Genomic DNA, 23908 nt, shown 5'->3' on the forward strand with positions numbered 1-23908 from the left:
TCAAGGTAGAGTAGTTGTTGCTAGCGTTAATCAAGGTATCTGAAATTAAAGAGAACTGAGGGTCAGTGTAGTTTCAACTGAAGAAAATTAACGCGAACGGGCAGGCTACATTTCCAAATGAAGGAAAATTTTAAACACAGATGTCGAGGTCATGAAAGGTATCAAGTACGAAGAGTTGATGATTCCAAAGCCATTTTGTACCAAAATAAAATGAAACAAATGCTAAGAAAGACAATTATGTTTGCAAAAGTTGACCCGGTAAAAATATCCTACACGATGTATTCAAGGTTTATAGACTCTGTTAAACAAAGACAGCTGCAGTTCAAGTTTGGTACCCAAGAACTGAAAAAAAATTAATGCATATTAAAGTCGCGGAATTAAACGCGCTACTTTATGAAGGTCGCAGAAATTAACTTTGCACTTTACAATGAGGTTCAAAGCAAATTGGAAATTGCCTATTTATTAGTTAACTCTTAATTTGCAGATCAGTTACGGCGCTTCAAGTTCTCTTCTTGGTGACAGATCAATCTACAGGACGTTTTTCCGGACATGTCCTTCTTATAAACAACTTGCGAATTCACTAGCGAGTCTTGTAGCTCATTTTAGGTGGTCCTGCATTAATATCATTACGGCAAGGGACAGATTTCATCTTGGATTGGCGACAAGCCTAAAAGAAGACCTTAAGAACCGCAACGTTTGTGTAGCAATAGACCGAGTGGTGGCAAATTCTAGCGAAATTCCACGCTTAGTTTCAGACATCAAAGATCGCAGAAGTGTTACTGTAAACGTTCTTTTGGTAGGAAAAGATCTCGTTGCTAAAATTCTGAACGAAGTCAAGAAGCTTAATCTAACGAAAATGGTTTGGATTGGAACTGACGCATCGGGTAGGGACTTGCGATTGGTCAAGAGCTACCATGACGTCATCGATGGAATGCTTTGGATGTCGGAGCCCAAGGAAGACTTAAGCGAGTTTAAAGCTCATGCTAGTAAGATATCAAGAAATATTTCAGGAGCATATTGCGCGTGGCTTGAGAAAGATAGCCGCTGGCCTGCTTTCTGTGACCGTAAACTTACTAGCAAAGAGAGTTTAACCGGCTTGCATGGTTTGCCACTGATCAAAATTACTTACGTCATGAACGCAGTGCTTGCAATTGCTCATGGCCTGGAATACATCACTCACTGCGATCCACATAAATCTCTTGGTTTGAACTGCATGGCGGGAAATCTTAGCTCGCGCCTCGCTAGAAAACTTCTTCTTAGAAGTTTAGAGTTTAATTCCTTTATCAACAATGCAAATATGAATGTATCTTTTAATGCAGACCGGGAATTAAGCGCACAGTATGATATCCTAAACATGCGCGTATCCAATAATAGAACCTTTGTGCCTTTTCGTGTCGGAAAGTGGACACAAGAACAGAACCTAAGAATGAATGAGAGTGACATTCGATGGCCTGGTAACAAGCATGAGGTCCCCCATTCGGGATGCCGCGATCGATGTCCCGCGGGCACAAAAATCAAATATGGCTTTGACTCTTGCTGGTGGAGCTGTGAAAAGTGCCCTTATGGTACCTACAACAACAACAACACAACCGAGTGCAGTACGTGTCCAAAGGAGCAAATGCCAAACGAACTTCAAAGCGCATGCGTGAAGAAACCGCTGACCATTATAAACTCTGGAGAACACATTGCAATCATCCTGCTGTCCGCTTGTGGCCTGGGTGAGATACTAACTTTGTTTGTGGTTGGCGTAATAATTCGGTACCAGAACACTCCGGTAGTGAGGGGTACAAATCTGACATTCACCATGTTATCGTTGATCGTAATTCTATCCTGGTTTCTTCTTCCCATTCTCTACGTTGGGGAGCCATCCGACGTCATCTGCAAAGTGAGAACAGTCTCTCTTGCTGTATTATACACAGCCATTACTTCGATGCTTTTAACGAAAACCAACCGCGTCATAAAAATTTTCTCTGCCATTAATATAAAGAAACATCCCTTTCTCAGCAACTGCTGGTACGGATTTTTAACATGCGCACTGATTCTCGTGCAGCTGGGATTGAGCGTGTTTCACCTTGCGCTTTTCCCGCCAAAAGTCGTCTATGACTACAGTGGCTTCGGCTGGGTCGTTGTAAAGTGTAACGCAAATCTGAGTCTCGATATCTCTTCGCTTGGTTACAACGCCATGCTGTCAATAATGTGCTCTTTGTTGGCTTACCAGTCACGCAATCTCCCACGAGCATACAACGAATTCAAATGGATTTGCCTCGCCATGTTTGCGAACTTTTTATCATGGTTGACCATTTTGATAAACCGCCACGTTGTGCTCGTTAGCAAGACAACCCTTATTTGCACTATCGTGGCGTTGGTCTTTGGCGCGTACTCAACCCTTTTTCTTCTGTTCTTTCCCAAAGTTCGCGTTATCTTTTTCCGGCCCGAAAAGAACACCAAAAAGGCTGCAATAGAAAGTATGAGGCGTTACTCGCTGGATCAAGCTTCCGGTATTGATCTCTCGCCGAGTCACGCAGGAGCTCGCCGGAATACTTCCCCAGCATGCTTAGCGCTGCAGTTTATGAATGGTTCCGCTGGCAAGCTGGCCGTTGTCAAGAGTAACCTGGGACCGAGGCGCTCTCAGGGTTCAATTATCGCAACTATTAAGGAGTGCCCTGAGGAAAGAAAATCAAGCGTTTAAACTTGAAACTTTCTGACTTCGTATAGACTGCAAAACAGTCGTATTTTTTGCTAAGAGAAGCAGAGACCGATACAACGTAGAATTACGGTTTAAAGGTTACTATATTTCGGCTGGCCAAACCAGCCTTCTTCAGGTATAATGAAAATTTACATTGGGACACACGTTTATATAGCTGACAAATATTTGCGCAATAGCGGAACTACGTAAAACTAAATTGATTGACAGTAAATATGAAGCAAATGAAATAATAGTAACAAAAAATAAAAAATAATAAAAGGAAAAAGCTAGTACATTTCTTCGCGAATATTAAGGCCATGCGGAGAGAGTGTTCTGCCTTTTGAGATTAAAAAGGCTTCCCTGGCCTTACGGATTGAGTCTCGGTTAGAGTAGACTTTTTCTATGGGGATTAATTGCATGTCGTTAGCGGTGTGGTTAGGAGCGGTGAGGAAGTGTTCTGCGGCTGTGGTGGGTTTAGATTTAGTGTTAGGGTTATCTATGGTGCGGCGGTGTTCATTAAAGCGGTCTTTTAAGCGTCGTTTAGTCTCTCCTATGTATTGTAAATTACAGCGGTTACATTGGATCATGTAGATTAGATTTTTAGTTTCACAGGTCAGGTTAGATTTGATAGGGCGCGTTTCACCAGTGGAAAAGAAGGTGTAGTTAGTGAGACCATCAGAAATGTATGGGCAAGTGGCGCAATTTTTACCGCAACGATAGGAGCCGGAAGGGAGTTGTGGGTGGGGATTAGTCGAGTTAGAAGAAAGTTTAGCCGAAACCAGTAAGTCACGTAGGTTAGGATATCGTCTGAAAGCCACAACAGGCAAATTTGGAAAAACCTTTTTGCAGCGGTCAGACGAGTGCAGTAAATGATAATGTTTTTTTATGATGTTGGAGATGTGAGGAAGCGATGGGTTAAAAGTCGTAATAAAAGGTACACGCGTAGGTTTGTTCATGTCTTTAGTTTGTAAAGCGAGTCTGCGTGGGATGTTGGCGGCACGTTGTATTTGTTTAGTGACAAAGTTTCGTTTGTAGCCTCGTTTGAGTAGGTATGTAGTAAGTTGTGCAGTGCGTATATTAAACGTTTCGTCAGTAGAACAAATACGTCGTAAGCGGAGTGCTAGACTGAAAGCAATAGCATTTTTTGTATGCAGGGGATGGCAAGATGAATACAGTAGACGTTGGTGTTTGTCTGTAGGTTTAGTGTACAGGTCAGTGCTGATGTTACCGTCGTTCGTTAAAGAAACATTAACATCAAGGAAAGATACGTTAGTAGAAGAGTGCGAGCTAGTGAATTTAATGGTAGGTTGAATGTTGTTAAGATAATCGATGAAGATTTTTAAGTTATCCAGACCTTCAGTCCAGATCATAAAAATATCATCAATATAACGAAACCACATGTGAGGGTGAAATGGGGCATTTTTCAAAGCATTCGCTTCGAAATGGCCAAGAAAAAGGTTGGCAAAAGAGGGGGCCATTTTAGTACCCATGGCTGTGCCGTGCAATTTAGTTTTACGTAGTTCCGCTATTGCGCAAATATTTGTCAGCTATATAAACGTGTGTCCCAATGTAAATTTTCATTATACCTGAAGAAGGCTGGTTTGGCCAGCCGAAATATAGTAACCTTTAAACCGTAATTCTACGTTGTATCGGTCTCTGCTTCTCTTATCATTTGTATTTTTTAAAGCCGATCAGATCTACAATTGATCCAACGTATACCAGCAGGATTATCGTCCACGGTTGTTGCTTGGACTTGACGTATTTTTTGCGAACGCGAGCGACGGTTAATATTCGAACGAAAGGTCTGGAGCGAGTCTAAAAACGGCGAGGGAGAATGGGGAGAGACGCACACGCGAGGATCACGCTTACGGCGCTTCGGGCCTTCCGAAAACGTCCGAAAACGACTGTTTTGCAGTCTAGACTTCGTATTGCATGGAAACAAAGTGTGTGCATAGGCTCGCAATTCGTGCAGGAGATAACGGAAACGTCTGGGTCTTCTCTGTGAGAGAGAATAGAAAGCTGAGAATAAACAAACCAAAAACAAATAAAAACAACAACAACAACTTTATTGAATAAGTAACAAAATAATAATCAAGAACTTGAAAACCCGCCAGAAGCTTTCGAACGAGGCCGGCTCAAGGAAAGGAAGATTAAAAAGAAGAAATACAAAAGCATTCATTCTGATACTCCTAGACGCACTCTAGTTTTTAGCAACGATAACAAAGACAGAAAAGGAGGGGTGTCGATGAAAAAGAGTAAATAAATGTAAATATATGAAACATATATCTTTTTTCTATTTGAAAAAGAGTAATGAGGGAAGTGCCCCTCGCGTTAGCTTTCTCTTTGTGTTTGTCACGTTCAATCCTTTCATCTGGACTGCAATTAGCTGTGTGCTGAAAATATAAATGAGGACAATTAATTATTTCTTGATAGCTCAAATTAATCGTTAAGGGTGGGCCGATTTTCGATATTAAATACTCGATATCATAAAAAGGTTACTTGAAAAATATCGATACTTTCAAGACATATCGGCTATTTCGATCCATCTCGATACTGTTCACGTGACAGCTCACTTGAATATTTGAAGGCTGTTTTAGCGACAAAGACCAATATTTAGTTTCCGTTTGTGTGTTTGTTGTTGCACTGAGCTGAAGGAAGTATAAAAAAAATTAAAGTTGAAACACTGTTGCTATAGCTGTTTAAGGACCATAAAGAGTGCTTTAAGAGTTTAGGTGATAACATTACGGGACGTCTTGGATGATGACGTCACAATATCGGTATTGATATCAAAAAATGCCAAATATCGGTAAATATCGTACTCGTATCGGATCGATTTGAAAAACTGGTATCGACCCACCCTCAATCAAGCGATGGTATCAACTGCCTGTGTATCAATATCAGCATGTATCACCATGGTTGATGGAGATCGGTACATTTCAGTCCTCGTTTTGGCTGTTAGTGATTGGAGGATTTCGATCCTCGTTGTTCAGGCTTCACGCTTTTTCCTCAGCTGTCCACTGATAATCGGTTGTTGTGCTGTTTGATCGTAGGCATCCAGGCTTCTGGAATTTCAATTCTGTTATACCAGTTGATGTTGTCAGCTTTTAAATGTGAATCCATCGAAAAAGAAGTTATAGCTAGGGAAATGTTTTTATACCTTTGCACAATTATTCGTTACATATAATACCTAAATAAATAAAAATAATAACTAACTAACTAAATAAATAGATTATTTAGAATAAAGCACACAGATTGGATCACCTTGCTTTTTTTCACGCTAAGGCAGCTAGTATATAATCACTTTGCTGGCTTGTGACAGCAGTATTTCGTTGTAGTTGTTTGGTTAAGGTTGTAATAAGACGTTGGACACGAATAGAAGTGTCCCCATAATGGAGGTGCCCCGGCCCCTAAAAAGAGGTTGGGCAGACTTTGTTAATAATTAATCACGTAAACAAAAAAAACTGTTTACTTGACCAGGATTTAAGCAACCATACGATGCTAGTTTTTTTTTTTTAATTTGTTGATCAGATTACAATAAAAGGTCAAGCTGTGAAAGCTGTCATCACTAGTGATCATAGTACAATAATCTTATTAGCCCTCTTTCATAGGCGGGGGAGCAGGGGGGCGGGGGAGGGGGGGCCCCTCAAACAGAAATCCCCCCCCGACACGGTTTGGTGCCGAAAATATCGCTAGCGCAGCATAAAAATTGGCAAAACTTGATTGACAAAATGCCCTCAAATATACAAATGTTATATTCTTAATTGTGGGAATGGTGGTTATCGTCGTTCCAGGAACTGTATTTCTGTAATGTCGAGAAAGAAACTGGGAGCTCCTACTTGGAAGATCGATTTTTTTCGCGGAAAAAACAAAAATTGACAAGCTGGGCTCTCACATCTCTTCTACAGTCATGTCTTTAAGCTGGACAAGGTCTTCATCACCAGGGTAGTAGTAGCTTGGCCCATGGCCGCAAGCAGTACTTTCTGACTTAAGTGGTCGGTCACATATCAGGAAATCAATGCCAAGTTGTCACCTTAATGGCGCGATTTCCATAGCATTTGGGACGTTCAAACAATTGTCCCTGTCGACTCCTTAATTGTATTCCTCTGCGTCTGATGCGTTAACTACACTGAAGTGGTTAACACTAGAAAAAAGGCGCTTCCAGCGCCGATGCGTACATGTATATAAATGTCTTAATGGTCTCACGCATCACGAATTAACATTAGTCACTCAGCAAGAACAGCATAGTTACAACACAAGAAATAAAGCAAACCTCAAAATTCCATCCGTTAAAAGAAACTGGGGTAAACAAAGAACTGGCTATCATGCTGTAAGTGATTTTAACTCGCTGGACAAAACTATACGAGCCTCTGATAATGTAAATATTTTGAAGCGTCAGATTTTTAATTCATTGATTTAAGTTTTGTATTACACATAAGATACATTAGTTTTTAGTAGCATCTTTTAGCATTTTTATTCATTGTAAATTTTTAATTTTTAATTTTCGAGGTCCTTTTTGTAAACCACTTTTTAGTGAAAAAGTTTCCTCATTAAAGATTGTCATTATTATTATTATTATTATTATTATGCCCGTCCCGAAGTTCGAATGGAGACTAGGGACAAGTTTTTAAATTTCCATTTCCAGAAATTGCTGTCCATCAGAAGAAAGATAGCATTAAGGGTGCGATTGACCCCATTCCGGAATAGGAATACATACAATCACCTACAGTCTTAGGCCGGGGCGAAAATTCCAGATAATTTCACCCTGCCCGACTAAAAATCGTCCCTAAGACCTACTTTCTATGGCCAAAGACTGTCACCTCCTTAAATAAAATGCTCTCAATATCAACCCTGCGTCTCACTAAACCCGGGTACTGAAGAACCCGTTTAGCTCGACAAGGAACAAAAATAAAGTACTGCAGGAAGGATATCAGACGAGGCAGGAGCTGCACTTGTACGGCTCTTTCCCCCACTAGCCTTAATAATGTTAGGGCGTTATTTGCACTTAAAAATGATTCCCAAGGGAGTTTTTCGACACCCCGAGATCCCTAGGGACATAAACAAGTGAAAAATGTCGACTTGAAAATTTGGTCATTTTTGGCCAAAAAGCATGGACTTACCCCTTAGAAAAAAGTCGATTTTTGGACAAAAAACAAATAATATTTTAAAAGCTTCCAATCGAATTGGTGTGTCGTAAAATGTCCCCTGAGACACTCTTTAGGCCTCCCAAGAGACCAGGGACAAAGAAATAGCCCAGAAAAGGTAAAGCTAAAGTGAGAGTTAAAGAGAAAATTCCCTGTTAGGGCGTTATTTGCACTTAAAAATGATTCCCAAGGGAGTTTTTCGACACCCCGAGATTCCTAAGGAAATAAACAAGTGAAAAATGTCGACTTTAAAAATTGGTCATTTTTGGCCAAAAAGCATGGACTTACCCCTTAGAAAAAAGTCGATTTTTGGACGAAATACAAATATTGTTTTAAAAGCTTCCAATCGAATTCGTGTGTCGTAAAATGTCCCCTGAGACACTTTTTAGGCCTCCCAAGAGACAAGGGACAAAGAAATAGCCCAGAAAAGGTAAAGCTAGAGTGAGAGTTAAAGAGAAAATTCCCTGTTAGGGCGTTATTTGCACTTAAAAATGATTCCCAAGGGAGTTTTTGGACACGCCGAGATCCCTAAGGAAATAAACAAGTGAAAAATGTCGACTTTAAAAATTGGTCATTTTTGGCCAAAAAGCATGGACTTACCCATTAGAAAAAAGTCGATTTTTGGACGAAATACAAATATTGTTTTAAAAGCTTCCAATCGAATTCGTGTGTCGGAAAATGTCCCCTGAGACACTTTTTAGGCCTCCCAAGAGACCAGGGACAAAGAAATAGCCCAGAAAAGGTAAAGCTAGAGTGAGAGTTAAAGAGAAAATTCCCCGTTAGAGCGTTATTTGTACTTAAAAATGATTCCCAAGGGAGTTTTTCGACACCCCGAGATCCTTAGGGACATGAACAAGTGAAAAATGTCGACTTGAAAATTTGGTCATTTTTGGCCAAAAAGCATAGACTTATCCCTTAGAAAAGAGTCGATTTTTGAACGAAATACAAATATTGTTTTAAAAGCTTCCAATCGAATTCGTGTGTCGGAAAATGTCCCCTGAGACACTTTTTAGGCCTCCCAAGAGACCAGGGACAAAGAAATAGCCCAGAAAAGGTAAAGCTAGAGTGAGAGTTAAAGAGAAAATTCCCCGTTAGGGCGTTATTTGCACTTAAAAATGATTCTTAAAGGAGTTTTTCGACACGCCGAGATCCCTAGGGACATAAACAAGTAAAAAATGTCGACTTGAAAATTTGGTCATTTTTGGCCAAAAAGCATAGACTTACCCCTTAGAAAAAAGTCAATTTTTGGACGAAATACAAATATTGTTTTAAAAGCTTCCAATCGGATTAGTGTGTCGTAAAATTAATCTCGTACCCCGATCTCAGTAGTCGGTTCGGGAATGTGGAAATGTGAGATCTGGTAAAGTTCGATATAACGCCATTTCTGATTGGTTACCTGAATTAAGAGTGCCTCATTCTAATCTGCTCTGTGATTGGCTCTTTCCTTCTGTGTTTGGTTTTCGCTCAGTTCGAGCTCAGTTCGGGGAAGAAACAAAAACACGGAAAAGTTTTCGCTCCGATTAAGATTGTCATGCGACGTTTTAATACATACATGCCCTTTGTGTGGGGAGAGAACAGTGAGAAATTGTTTTTTCGGAAGACAACAGCGACTTTGCTTACTTTTGGGGATAAAATGGAGGTAGGTCATATATTTTTTTTTTTGGTATTTTTTGACAAAAAATGATTTTTTTTAAAATGATTATTTATTTAGTAAACGCAAATTAATTTCTTCAAAATACTTTACCTTGAGTTCCTGAACACGCGCGCCGCATTTGCTAGCATATTTTCAGTTTTTGTCTTCTGCTAAAAGACTATTTTCCTTCTATAAATTTGAGTAAGAGACTTCATAATATAATATTAGTCCTTTCAGACCAGTGTGCTTATTCCTTCAAGATCCATACAACATCTCTCATAGGACTTTGGAGAAATTGATAGAGTGTCCACACAATATTATTATTCATCTGCTGGTGAGATCAATATCCCTCCCACCCCTCAGCTAAGAGAAATGAAAAATGTCCGACTTATGACCGCCAAAATAATAGTAATGAAACCCGTACTACAACAGAGAACACCTTGTCTGAACCGATTAGGGCTCTTTATGTAAGTGTAGTTAGTTTAATTTTATCCCCTCTCTCCCACCTACTGAGTTAAAAAAAATTGGATCCAAAATATAAAACTAGCCTTCCTCTAAAATAAAAATGGGGACATTGGTTTACATGTCTGCACCACCTAATGTTTTGCAGGTCTATGCTTGTGATAGGCTTTAGAAAAGAAGTAGTTTTAAAAGGAGGACATGCCTCTTTGGATTTGACATCACTTATAGTTTTTAGAATCTTTTTGCCATGGTTCTTTTCTTCAAGATAGGGGAATTTCTCCATTATTTTATCATTAGTATGGAGTCCTTGAAGTACTAAACACACTTCATTTACTACTTCCATTGTTAATCCTTAGCACATTCTCTGATACAAATAGTTATCACTGGCCTCAGTTTCTCCTTTATTTCTTGTTAACTCTGCCTTAATTTCTTCCACCTGATTTCTAGGGAGAAGCAAGTTCCTAAAGTTCCTATCAGTGATGTGAATATCTTCAAGGGCTAAAACAGCTGGACACAGCTCAACACATAATTAAGAGCAATGACAGTCATTTCGGACAACAGATATCACAACAGCTGCATTTCTCACACAAAAGCCAAAACCAAAGTGGTTATAAGCAAAGATTTTCCCCTGCACAGATTTCTGGGGTATTTACACTAATCTGTCATGATGGGTTGCATTTCTTCAATATTTGCACCAATATGATTGTTGTTAAAGTAAGTTTTGATGTAGCAGGCTTCCCATCTCTTCCACTTTCTTGGAAAAAACTTTCCATGGTTTGCGGAAGACCAAAATGAATAAATTATTATCCTTCCAACACAATGAGAATCAAACCCTATTCCCAAAGATTGTGGCAAATAATATTCATTGTCAGTCTGTAGAGAATGAGACTGAGCCAAAAGTGCATTTTGAGGAATTTGGGGAGTAAGGTAGAACTGGTGATCCCCAAGCTTTCCATCCAAAAAGGCACCCCCAAATCCACACAGTACTAATGATGAGTAAATAATAGGCTGACAGGCTTAATTTTTGACATTGGTGGTGATAAGTTCATCTGCTATGGGCGAAAATATGCAATCAAACTGGTCAACATTACTTTGTGTTAAGATAGGAGGGCCTATGTAGTACTCCATAAATCTTTCATATTCAAACTTTGTATGATTGTAGTTTGGTTGTTTTTCTGTTGTTGTTGTTGTCATGACAACAATCTTCCCTGTAGGGAATACTGAGGAAAGTGTTCCTCGTTTGGTGTACTCTGAAGTTGTGCCCCCTGAACAAAGATGCAATTAATTAAGAAAAAACTGTAGTCATTCACTGGGATGTTGTTTTTCTTTCCATTAGAATAAGACAATATAATTACCAGAAAATGGATAATGAGAAGGCTGAATAAAAAGGGATTCTCAAGTAACTAAGCCCTTTTTGACGCATGGGGTGGTGGAAGGACGAAGCATAAAAGAAGCTGCGATAATCACCAACAATATGGCTCTGTATTTATTAGCTTTTAACCTTTAAGCCTCAGTGTCAACATACAGTTTCTCCTTACTGGTCTCTACATGTCCATTTTTCATAGTAGCATTATAGGGAGGTTGTTGAAATATCAAGAAATTTCACCACTGGTGAACTCATGACCTCTCCTTGATTGTGTATTGATAAATATTAGGAGAAATTTTGATACTGATCACTACTGGGGCTTAAAGGTTCAAAGTTCACTGTTCTGATATTTTTTGTGTACTTGTGTGAAAAGTCCTTGAACATAATTTTGTGTTGCTGGTCTTAATATTAAGAAAAGTTAGGACCTGACATGGGTGCAAATATCAATACAAGAAAATTTTTTTTGCTCAAGGAATTGGCATCAACAAGGAATTTTCATCCAAGACAGACACTGTTTTCAAAGTTTCTTTTCCCCACCACTTCTCTGCAGTGGGTTTGTGTCTGACAGTTTGATTAAATGTTGTTTCCTGGCTATGGAAGGCCATGGTTAAGGAATACTTTGGAATTCATGGTTACTGAAGATCAGCTTACTGTGAAAGCTGTTGTTTTGCTGCAGAAATGGGTGACAGTTCATTAGAACACACAGACATGCAGAGGAAAACAAATAGTGGAAATATTTTTTTTATTTGTTTTCTATTTATCTGCCATTTGCTACTTTTATGAGCCCAAAAGACCTTCACACCCTCCTATTATTATTGTTATTTGGTGAATCAAGAACCACTGAAATGGAAAGCTCACCACTACCAAATAAAACTCTAATGGGAAACTCATAGGGACTTGCTCTGTTTGCTCACATGTTGCAAGTAACCAAACATTCTTCAGATCCCAAATCCAGATGTGGTACCTCCATTTCCCAAAAGAAATTCAAACTTCCATTTTTGAGAAAAAAAACCCCTTTAAAACAGCAAGGGTCTACTCGGTATTTTAATGTTGGACATAATTGGGCGCCTACCATTTACACGGACAGGTCTTTCTGGTTTGCTGGTATATAACCAAGACAGTAGCATGGTGTTAGGGCTAGGATGGTTCATGGTTCATTTATTTCACACTATTTACACAACATTAACATACAAAGAAAAGTATTACAACAAATGATTACAAGATAAAATTAAATACAGTACAAATTATAAAATGTGTGTGGTGGTCAAAGTAGCAAAGGCTTTCTAGCTGACCACCACCTACTTTTAAGTAAACAAAGAAATGACACTGAGCTTTATTGAGATATTAGAAAATGTAGGAAATGTTTGTAGAGCCTAGGATGTACAAGAGAGAATTACATTTGTGCAAATTAAGGTATGTTCGAGATATACTAAACCGAGCAAGAAATCTAAACAGGACAGGCTTAGTAAAAGAAGAACAAAACAATAAATAAATAAAAACAAAAAAAAAGCAAAAAAACAACATACAAACAAACAAACAAACAAAAAGAAAGGAAAAGGACAACACATCATCAGCAGCAACAGCAGCGACAACAAAGATCAAAATATAAGCAGACAATTATTATTATTATTAATATTATTATTACTATTATTTTTAACTCATATATTATTATTAGATAGTTACATACTATTATATTTGATCATTAAACAGAACATATATTATTTGATTTACAAGAGATCAGGTGGGCCTTATAAAGTTTCTTAAACCTGTTAAAAGTTTTTGTTTTTTTCAATGCCATGGGGACAGTTTCCCATATGACAGAAGTTAGTTCTAACTTGTGGTCGGTGGAAATTAAGCTTGGCAGAATTTCTGGTGTTATAGGAGTGGACAGTTGTTGTAGGTAGGAGGAGGAACTGTTTAGCTGGTTCATATAAAATTATATTATTACAGTGACCTTGAGTTGTGTCCTTTGGCCTGTAAAAGAAACCTGCCGCATTTACACAATCCATTTGGTTTGGAAATTTAAACCATTAACTTATGGAAGAGGGAGAATTTGTGTGACCAAATCAGCTGAAAGACTACAAAGAGAAGAAATAATTTTTACGTATCACTGGTAGACCACAATTTCTGAAACTTTGCAAATGAAAATATGACATGAACCATTTGACTTTCCAGTGCGAAATTTAACACCAAGATGCCAATCAGTAATTTTATTGTGCCTCATCTACAACAACGACCACAAAATTTTTCTGATAAAGCTTCGGCAACAAAAACTCTCTGCACTGTCTGTTGCTACCTTTACCTTGGGGTGCACAAAAATTATGTGACTTTTCCCTGCCTGTAAATTACAGTATCTTCAATACAGTTACCATCTAAGGCGAAAACGGGTACAGCTTACTCCGGTTGACTTAAGTCTTTTTAATTGATCGTCGATAAGCACGTTGATCTTGAGTGGAGAAAGCACAATTACGATGGATTTGTTCTTGGAACAGTTTTCATTACAAAGATGGTCTAGATGGTCACAAAGGGTAGGAACTAATCTTAGTAAAAAAGTGATTTACCGCGCTTGTTGATTGCAATCTCTCCTGTTGCCTTTTTCGTTTTGGATTAAGTTTCAAGTTTTGTTGTCCTCTCGACCGATGAACGTTCCGAAGAGCACCCTCGAAAGCGAAAACCTCACCAGGAATGATCACAGTTACGAGCAGCACAGTGGACAAAGGATGATGGGCAGGCCCGTATTCCGGGCCTCAAATCGAACTTTACCAGATCTCCCCTCCGCCTGACCGTGGGAGATCTGGGAACGAGATTATCGCAAAATGTCCCCTGAGACACTTTTTTGGCCTCCCAAGAGACCAGGGACAAAGAAATAGCCCAGAAAAGGTAAAGCCAGAGTGAGAGTTAAAGAGAAAATTCTCTGTCAGGGCGTTATTTGCACTTAAATATGATTCCCAAGGGAGTTTTTCGACACCCCAAGATCCCTATGGACATAAACAAGTGAAAAATGTCGACTTTAAAATTAGGTCATTTTTGGCCAAAAAGCATAGACTTACCTCTTAGAAAAAAGTCGATTTTTGGACGAAATACAAATAATATTTTAAAAGCTTCCAATCGAATCAGTGTGTCGGAAAATGTCCCCTGAGACACTTTTGAGCCTCCCAAGAGAACAGGGACAAAGAAATAGCCCAGAAAAGGTAAAGCCAGAGTGAGAGTTAAAGAGAAAATTCTCTGTCAGGGCGTTATTTGCACTTAAAAACAATTCCCAAGGGAGTTTTTCGACGCGCCGAGATCCCTAGGGACATAAACAAGTGAAAAATGTCGACTTTAAAATTTGGTCATTTTTGGCCAAAAAGCATAGACTTACCTCTTAGAAAAAAGCCGATTTTTGGACGAAATACAAATAATATTTTAAAAGCTTCCAATCGAATTAGTGTGTCGGAAAATGTCCCCTGAGACACTTTTTAGGCCTCCCAAGAGACCAGGGACAAAAAAAACCCAGAAAAGGTAAAGCTAGAGTGAGAGTTAAAGAGAAAAGTCCCTGTTAAGGCGTTATTTGCACTTAAAAATGATTCTTAAGGGAGTTTTTGGACACGCCGAGATTCCTAAGGAAATAGACAAGTGAAAAATGTCGACTTGAAAAATTGGTCATTTTTGGCCAAAAAGCATGGACTTACCTCTAAGAAAAAAGTCGATTTTTGGACGAAATACAAATATTGTTTTAAAAGCTTCCAATCGAATTCGTGTGTCGTAAAATGTCCCCTGAGACACTTTTTACGCCTCCCAAGAGACCAGGGACAAAGAAATAGCCCAGAAAAGGAAAAGCCAGAGTGAGAGTTAAGGAGAAAATTCTCTGTCAGGGCGTTATTTGCACTTAAAAATGATTCCCAAGGGAGTTTTTCGACACGCCGAGATCCCTAGGGATATTAACAAATGAAAAATGTCGACTTGAAAATTTGGTCATTTTTGGCCAAAAAAGATGGACTTACCCCTTAGAAAAAGTCGATTTTTTAACGAAATACAAATATTGTGATAAAAGCTTCAAATCGAATAGGTGTGTCAGAAAATGTCCCATGAGACACTTTTTAGGCTTCCCAAGAGACCAGGGACAAAGAATAGCCCAGAAAAGGTAAAGCCAGAGTGAGAGTTAAAGAGAAAATTCTATGTCAGGGCGTTATTTGCACTTGAAAATCATCCCCCAAGGAAGTTTTTCGACACGCCGAGATCCCTACGGACATAAACAAGTAAAAAATGTCGACTTGAAAGTTTGGTCATTTTTGGCCAAAAAGCATGGACTTACCCCTTACAAAAAAGTCGATTTTTGGACGAAATACAAATAATATTTTAAACGCTTCCAATCGAATTAGTGTGTCGGAAAATGTCCCATGAGACACTTTTTAGGCCCCCCAAGAGACCAGGGACAAAGAAATAGCCCAGAAAAGGTAAAGCCAGAGTGAGAGTTAAAGAGAAAATTCTCTGTCAGGGCGTTATTTGCACTTGAAAATGATCCCCAAGGAAGTTTTTTGACACGCCGAGATCCTTAGGGACATAAACAAGTAAAAAATGTCGGCTTGAAAATTTGGACAGTTTTGGCCAAAAAGCATGGACTTACCCCTTAGAAAAAAGTCGATTTTTTGGACGAAATACAAATAATATTTTAAAAGCTTCCAATCGAATTAGTGTGTTGTAAAATGTCCCCTGAGACACTTTTTAGGCCTCCCAAGAGACCAGGGACAAAGAAATAGCCCAGAAAAGGTAAAGCTAGAGTGAGAGTTAAAGAGAAAATTCCCCGTTAGGGCGTTATTTGCACTTAAAAATGATTCCCAAGGGAGTTTTTGGACACGCCGAGATCCCTTAGGAAATAAATAAGTGAAAAATGTCGACTTTAAAAATTGGTCATTTTTGGCCAAAAAGTATGGACTTACCCCTTAGAAAAAAGTCGATTTTTGGACGAAATACAAATATTGTTTTAAAAGCTTCCAATCGAATTCGTGTGTCGGAAAATGTCCCCTGAGACACTTTTTAGGCCTCCCAAGATGCCAGGGACAAAGAAATAGCCCAGAAATTGTAAAGCCAGAGTGAGAGTTAAAGAGAAAATTCTCTGTCAGGGCGTTATTTGCACTTAAAAATGATTCCCAAGGGAGTTTTTCGACACCCCGATATTCCTAGGGACATAAACAAGTGAAAAATGTCGACTTGAAAATTTGGTCATTTTTGGCCAAAAAGCATAGACTAACCCCTTACAAAAATGTCGATTTTTGGACGAAATACAAATATTGTTTTAAAAGCTTCCAATCGAATTAGTGTGTCAGAAAATGTCCCCTGAGACACTTTTTAGGCCTCCCAAGAGACCAGGGACAAAGAAATAGCCCAGAAAAGGTAAAGCCAGAGTGAAAGTTAAAGGGTAAATTCTCTGTCAGAGCGTTTTTTGCACTTAAAAATGATTCCCAAGGGAGTTTTTTGACACCCCGATATTCCTAGGGACATAAACAAGTGAAAACTGTCGACTTGAAAAATTGGTCATTTTTGGCCAAAAAGCATGGACTTACCCCTTAGAAAAAAGTCGATTTTTGGACGAATTACAAATATTGTTTTAAAAAATTCCAATCGAATAAGTGTATCGGAAAATTTCCTCTGGGACACTTTTAAGTCGTCCCAAGAGACCAGGGACAAAGAAATAGCCCAGAAAAGGTAAAGCCAGAGTGAGAGTTAAAAAGAAAATTCCCTGTTAGGGCCTTATTTGCAGTTAACAATATTTCCCAAGGGCGTTTTTCGACACGCTGAGATCCTTAGGGACATAAACAAGTGAAAAATGTCGACTTTAAAAATTGGTCACTTTTGGCGAAAAAGCATGGACTTACCCCTTAGAAAAAAGTCGATTTTATGTACGAAATACAAATGTTGTTTTAAAAGCTTCCAATCGAATAAGTGTGTCGGAAAATGTCCCCTTAGACACTTTTAAGGCCTCCCAAGAGACCAAGGACAAAGAAATAGCCAAGAAAAAGTAAAGCCAGAGTGAGAGGTGAAGAGAAAATTCTCTGTCAGGGCGTTTTTTGCACTTAAAAATGATTCCCAAGAGAGTTTTTGGACACGCCGAGATCCCAACGGACATAAACAAGCAAGAAATATCAACTTGAAAAATAGGTCATTTTTGGCCAAAAAGCATGGACTTACCCCTTAGAAAAAAGTCGATTTTTGGACAAAATACAAATATTGTTTTAAAAACTTTCAATCGATTTAGTGTGTCGGAAAATGTCCCCTGAGACACTTTCTAGGCCTCCTAAGAGACCAGGGACAAAGAAATAGCCCAGAAAAGGTAGAGCCAGAGTGAGGGTTGAAAAGAAAATTCTCTAATAGATCGTTATTTGCACTTAAAAAGAATTCCTAAGGGAGTTTTTCGACACGCCGAGACCCCAAGGGACATAAAAAAATGAAAAATGTCGACTTGAAAAATTGGTCATTTTTGGCCAAAAAGCATGGACTTACCCCTTAGAAAAAAGTCGATTTTTGGACGAAATACAAATATTGTTTTAAAAGCTTCCAATCGAATTAGTGTGTCGGAAAATTTCCCTTGAGACACGTTTTAGGCCTCCCAAGAGACCAGGGACAAAGAAATAGCCCAGAAAAGGTAAAGCCAGTGTAAATGTTAAAGAGAAAATTCTCTGTCAGGGCGTTATTTTCACTTAAAAATGATTTCCAAGGGAATTTTTTGACGCGCCAAGATCCCAAGGGGCATAAACAAGTAAAAATTGTCGACTTGGAAAATTGGTCATTTTTGGCCAAAAAGCATGGACCTACCCCTAACAAAAAAGTCTAGTTTTAGAGGACATACAAATATTGTTTTAAAAGCTTCCAATCGCATAAGTGTTTCGATAATTGTCCCCTGAGACACTTGTTAGGCCTCCCAAGAGACCAGGGACAAAGAAATAGCGCAGAAAAGGTAAAGCCAGGGTTAACGTTCTAGAGAAAATCCTCTGTCAGGGCGTTATTTGCACTTACAAATGATTCCCAAGGGAGTTTTTCGACACGCCGAGATCCCTAGGGACATGAACAAGTGAAAAATGTCGACTTAAAAAATTGGTCATTTTTGGCCAAAAAGCATGGAGTTACCCCTTAGAAAGAAGTGTAGTTTTGGACGAAATACAAATATTGTTTTAAAAGCTTCTAAACGAATAAGTGTGTCGAAAAAAGTCCCCTGAGACACTTTTCAGGCCTCCCAAGAGATCAGAGACAAAGAAATAGCCCAGAAAAGATAAAGCCAGGGTGAGAGTTAAGGAGAAAATCCTATGTCATGGCGTTATTTGCACTTAAAAATAATTCCCAAGGGAGTTTTTTGACACGCCGAGATCCCTAGGGACTTAAAGAAGTGAAAAATGTCGACTTGAAAAATTGGTCATTTTTGGCCAAAAAGCATGGACTTACCCCTTAAAAAAAAGTCGACTTTTAAACGAAATACAAATATTGTTTTAAAAGCTTCCAATCGATTTAGTGTACCAGAAAATGTCCCTTGAGACACTTTTAAGGCCTCCCAGGAGACCAGTGACAAAGAAATAGGCCAGAAAAGGTGAAGAAAGGGTGCGAGTTTAAGAGACAATTCTCTGTCAGGGCGTTATTTGCACTGAAAAAAATTATTCCCAAAAGATTTTCGAGACACGCCGAGATCCCTAGGGACATAAACAAGTGAAAAATGTCGACTTAAAAAATTGGTTATTTTTGGCCAAAAAGAATCGACTTACCCCTTAAAAAAAATTTCGATTTTAGAACGAATTACAAATATTGTTGTAAAAGCTTCCAATCGAATTAGTGTGTCGTAAAACGTCCCCTGGGACACTTTTTAGGTGTCCCAGGAGACCAGTAACAAAGAAATAGCGCAGAAAAGGTAAAGCCAGGGTGAGAGTTAAGGAGAAAATTCTCTGTCAGGGCCTTATTGGCACTTAAAAATGATTTCCAAGGGAGTTTTTTGACAAGCCGAGAACTTTAGGGACATAAAACAAGTGAAAAATGTCGACTCGAAAAATTGGTCAGTTTTGGCCAAAAAGCATGGACTTGCCTTTTAGAAAAAAGTCCATTTTTGGACGAATTACAAATATTGTTTTAAAAAATTCCAATCGAATAAGTGTATCGGAAAATGTCCTCTGGGACACTTTTTAGGCCTCCCAAGAGACCAGGGGCAAAGAAATAGCCCAGAAAAGGGAAAACCAGGACAAGAGTTAAAGAGAAAATTCTCTGTCAGGGCGTTATTTGCAATTAAAAAATGATTTCCAAGGGAGTTTTTCGACACGTCAAGATCGCTAGGTACATAAACAGGTGAAAAGTGTCGACTTGAAAAATTGGTCATTTTTGGCCAAAAAGCATGGACTTACCCCTGAGAAAAAAGTCGAGTTTGGGACGAAATTCAAATATTGTTTTAAAAGCTTTCAATCGAATTAGTGTGTCGAAAAATCTCCGCTAAGACACTTTTTAGGCCCCCCAAGAGACCAGAGAGAAACAACTACCTGAAAAAATGTCAAGCTAAGGTAAGAGTTAAAGAGTTGTTTCCATTATGTTTGTATTTTAGTTAGGCGAAGCTAAATAAATAAAAAAAATATTATTTGCACTTAAAAATGATTCCCAAGGGAGTTTTTAGAGATCCCTAAAAACTTAAACAAGTGAAAAATGTCCACTTGAAAAATTGGTCATTGTTGGACAAAAACATGGACTTACCGCTTAGAAAAAAGTCGATTTTAGGAAGAAATACAAATATTGTTTTAAAAGCTTCCAATCGAAAAATTGTGTCGAAAAAATGTCCCCTGAGACACTTTTTAGGTCTCCCAAGAGACCAGGGACAAAGAAATAGCCCAAAAAAGGTCAAGCCATGGTATGAGTTGAAAAAAAAGATCCTCTTTTTAGGGCATTATTTGCACTTAAAAATGATTCCCAAGGCAGTTTTCTAACACACCGAGATCGCTAGGGACATAAATAAGTGAAAAATGTCAACTTGAAAAATTGGTCATTTTTGGTTACAAAGCATGGACTTAACCCTTAGAAAAAAGTCGATTTTTGGAGGAAATACAAATATTTTTTTAAGCCTTCCAATGGAATAAGTGTGTCAAAAAATGTCCCCTGAGACACTTTTTAGGCCTCCCAAGAGACCAGGGACAAAGAAATACCTAAAACAGGTAAAGACAGGGTGAGAAATGAAGAAAAAATCCTCTTTCCGTGCGTTATTTGCACTTAAGAATGATTTCCAAGGGGGTTTCTCGACACGCTGAGATCCCTAGGGACATAAACAAGTGAAAAATTTTGACTTGAAAAAAATTAGTCATTTTTGGCCAAAAAGCATGGACTTACCCCTTAGAAAAAAGTCGATTTTTGGACGAAATAGAATTTTTTTTTTGAAGTTCCAATTTAATTAGTGTGTCGGAAAATGTCCGCTGGGACACTTTTTAGGCCTCCCAAGAGACCAGAGACAAAGAAATAGCACAGAAAAAATGATGCCAGGATGAGAGTTAAAGAGAAAAATTTTCTGTGAGCGCGTTATTTGCACTTAAAGTGATTTTTAATTGAGTTTTTTGACACGGCGAGATCCTTAGAGATATAAGCCAGTTAAAAATATCGAATTTGAAATTTAGTCCCACACGCCCTTACACTGTATCTCTTTCAAAAAAAATCCCTACTTACAAGCCAATCAGCATATAAAAAGTTGCACAGAAAAAGAATAAAAAAGAGATTATTTTACTTTTTCTTACATTATGCCATAGCCATAAAACTTTCCTACTGACTGAATTACGTCTTTTATATAAGATCTTTCTAATCGCAACAAAATGCAACTACCGTAGAACATTTTGACACCAAATTTTTCACATTCATTTTAAAACAGATTTGTCTAGGGATATTGGGGACAGACAGTTACTGCTGAAGAGAGTGTGACCATTTGCAGAGACAGTTGGTTCAAAACATTGCCCTCTGTTAGTAATTAAAAGAGAAAAAGAAATGATGCAAAACTGAGATGAAAAGTGTTTTCTGATTTCCGGATTCCAAATTCCACGGTCTTTGGTATACACCCTTGTTTGATTCAATTGTGTTCGATAGATATCACTGTTTTGGAAGCCATCTTGACAGGTAGGCAAACACGTCTGTATGGAAATCCGATGTCAAATACATGTAATTTCACAAAACATTGCTTCTGAAAAATTAATGAATTGGAAACTTTAGGCATCAGCCAAAGGATTTTACAGAAAATAACTGAGGAATGTAGCCGTGCTGGAAAGCATCTAGTTGCGTTTTGACATTTCCATACATTTGTCTGTAAATCTTTGCCAGCGAACCAGCCGTGAACTACTATTAAAAATAGTTTGCGGGAAAAAATTCAGGGAAACGTATAGGAAGTTCAAAACACGACTGAACAATTTCTGGCACAGTTACATTCTGATCCCTCCAATTTCTTTTACTTAAAATCCTTTTTCTAGTGCCAAAAGTTTTCAATTCATGAATTGTTCAGAAGTGAAAACCATTTGACATCGGGGGCGCTTTCCATTCGACCAAAAATTCCGTAAATTCCGGGTTTGGAAGCGAATGGAACAGACATTTTCCGGAATTTCATTCCGGAATTTTGGGTGTACCTCGCGAGGTTGGCCTAAAATTCCGGAAAATCGGAATAACCGGAAAATTCCGTTCCATTCGACCATTCCTAGATCCTGCTCGCGCACAGTTTCTCAGAGCCCGGAAATCGAACTCAACATGGCTTCCAATTCTTCTGCTCAATATCAGTGTTCCGCTTGTTATTATGCGACAGATGACTTGAATGTTCTTTTGCACCACTTTTGCACCGGAGCCACGGCAAACTTTTGTAAGTAGTGCGAAAATTCTGAAGTGACCCAAAACTCGTCAGGAAAATAGAAAGGTATCGTGCCCTCAAAGTAGTCGCGGACTCGGTTTAAATTCCTACGCATGTAGGAGCTACCCACACTGAACAGCGTTATGTCGTCGTCCTCGTCCAATACTTCGTTTATTTCAACTTCATAGTCGTCGAGCAACTCTAAAGCAAGTAAAATAGACAGAGTCCGCCATTTTTTTATTCCCCTGTTTATTTGGTATTTTCGCGAGAAAATTGGTACGTGATGGACTGGGACGGCTTTTTTCAAACCAACCGGAAAATACTGTTCCATTCGTCACATGGAATACTCGAAATTTCATTCCGGAATTTTTGGTCGAATGGAAAGCGCCCCGGATTTCCAACAAACACTGTTATTTCAAGACGTGTTTGCCTACCCATCAAGCTGGCTTTCAAAACCGTTATAAGGTCTATTTCCGAACTCAATCCACCGGATAAGTTCAATTGTGTTCGATTAATTCGATTAAGATCGTTAATATCGTTAGTCCAACTCACAGAATAGTTCCTTGTTCAATTATGTTCGATTACCGAACCCAATCGAAATGAATCCACGATATGGATTGCGTTCGATTCTATTAAGGACGGTGCCGACTAATATCGAAGTATTTTTGTGCAGTTTATGACTATGCGGGAGAAGCATATCTTAGGAAGGCCTATTGGAATCCAAAACGAAAATTGGGGGGTGGCTACGCATTTTTCAGAGATAATTAAGCAATAATATCTCTAAAAAGCGCCAAAATATGAAGCAATGTATGGGATTTTATTCCTAAATTGAAGCTTAATTACTCTGAAAAATGCAAGGTTACCCCCAATTTTCCTTCGAGATACCAAAAGCGTTTGCTAAGTTCTGCTTTCCCCGCATAGTTTTAAACCGCTCAAAAATATTCCTTTATTAGCAGGTACCACCTATAGGAAACCCGAGTATCTCGAAATGCGCAGAACGTATGCGCAGTAACAATAGTAGGCACCGTCCTTAAGTTCGATTTCGATTGAATTCGCGATTACTGAAATTCGATTAGCTACACTGGGTTTTCGTAATTAATAGCTCGCAACTATTAATATCCTGTCGCAGAGAAAGTTATAAACTCTTAAAAGTAAAAAGGAGAGAAAAGGATTGCTTAGCAAGCTTAGATGAGACTTACATTCACTTGCCGGTTTCGCTTTGGCTGTCTTCAGCTTCGCTACATTTTCGTGCAGCTCCGCTTAGCTCAGTGACTCAACATTGTGAGGCAACTTGTGAAATGAAAGATAAACTAGGTGAATTAAGCTTACCTGTATATGCAAAACTACTAAACGACAGCCGACAGATAGAATATAAACACGAAAACTTGGTTTACGTATCTTACCTTCATTCACATGTGCAGAAAGCAAGACGAATACCGGTTACAAAGATTGATCGGTAATTGTAGGAAACACGCTGGTTATCCACGCGGGTCACTATTGATCAACCGCTTGTACGCGTACGTGCGTAAATCTCTTAACCATTTCTCTATGTATTTTTAAATTTTCAAATTTGTTCGATGACTGTACTCGTGTAGAAAACTTGGGGATCGCCGACATGATATTACGAATACCCTGATATTGAAATTAGGTCATCCGAGTTTTCCATTTTTTCAACATCTCCAAAGACCCTGGATAAAGTTGAAATGGGCGCCAAAAAATTTGGCGAAGAATTTAAAGTTAATAGTATATTTTGGCTCCTCGTTTTCACCTTTCCTCACCCTCATTAACTGCCGCGCTCTGTAATGCGTCT

At 38.7% G+C, this 23908-nt stretch overlaps 1 protein-coding gene across 2 annotated transcripts in view; it reads left to right on the plus strand.

Moving 5' to 3' along the window:
* The window catches only part of LOC146485444 (extracellular calcium-sensing receptor-like), a 175686-nt gene that overhangs the window by 6285 nt on the left and 145493 nt on the right, over window positions 1-23908 (plus strand). The window contains exons 2-3 of one of the 2 annotated variants that reach the window (XM_085103436.1): window positions 485-3169; window positions 3633-3810. In XM_085103436.1, the coding sequence (XP_084959562.1) occupies window positions 485-2689 (2205 nt within the window). In that variant the 3' untranslated portion in view covers window positions 2690-3169; window positions 3633-3810. Of the gene's footprint in view, window positions 1-484; window positions 3547-3632; window positions 3811-23908 lie in introns of those variants that run through there. The other variant, XM_085103435.1, reaches the window with a different exon arrangement.

Source organism: Pavona decussata, unplaced genomic scaffold (genome assembly GCF_977016875.1).
Source record: "Pavona decussata unplaced genomic scaffold, jaPavDecu1.1 SCAFFOLD_26, whole genome shotgun sequence".
Lineage (NCBI taxonomy): Eukaryota > Metazoa > Cnidaria > Anthozoa > Scleractinia > Agariciidae > Pavona > Pavona decussata.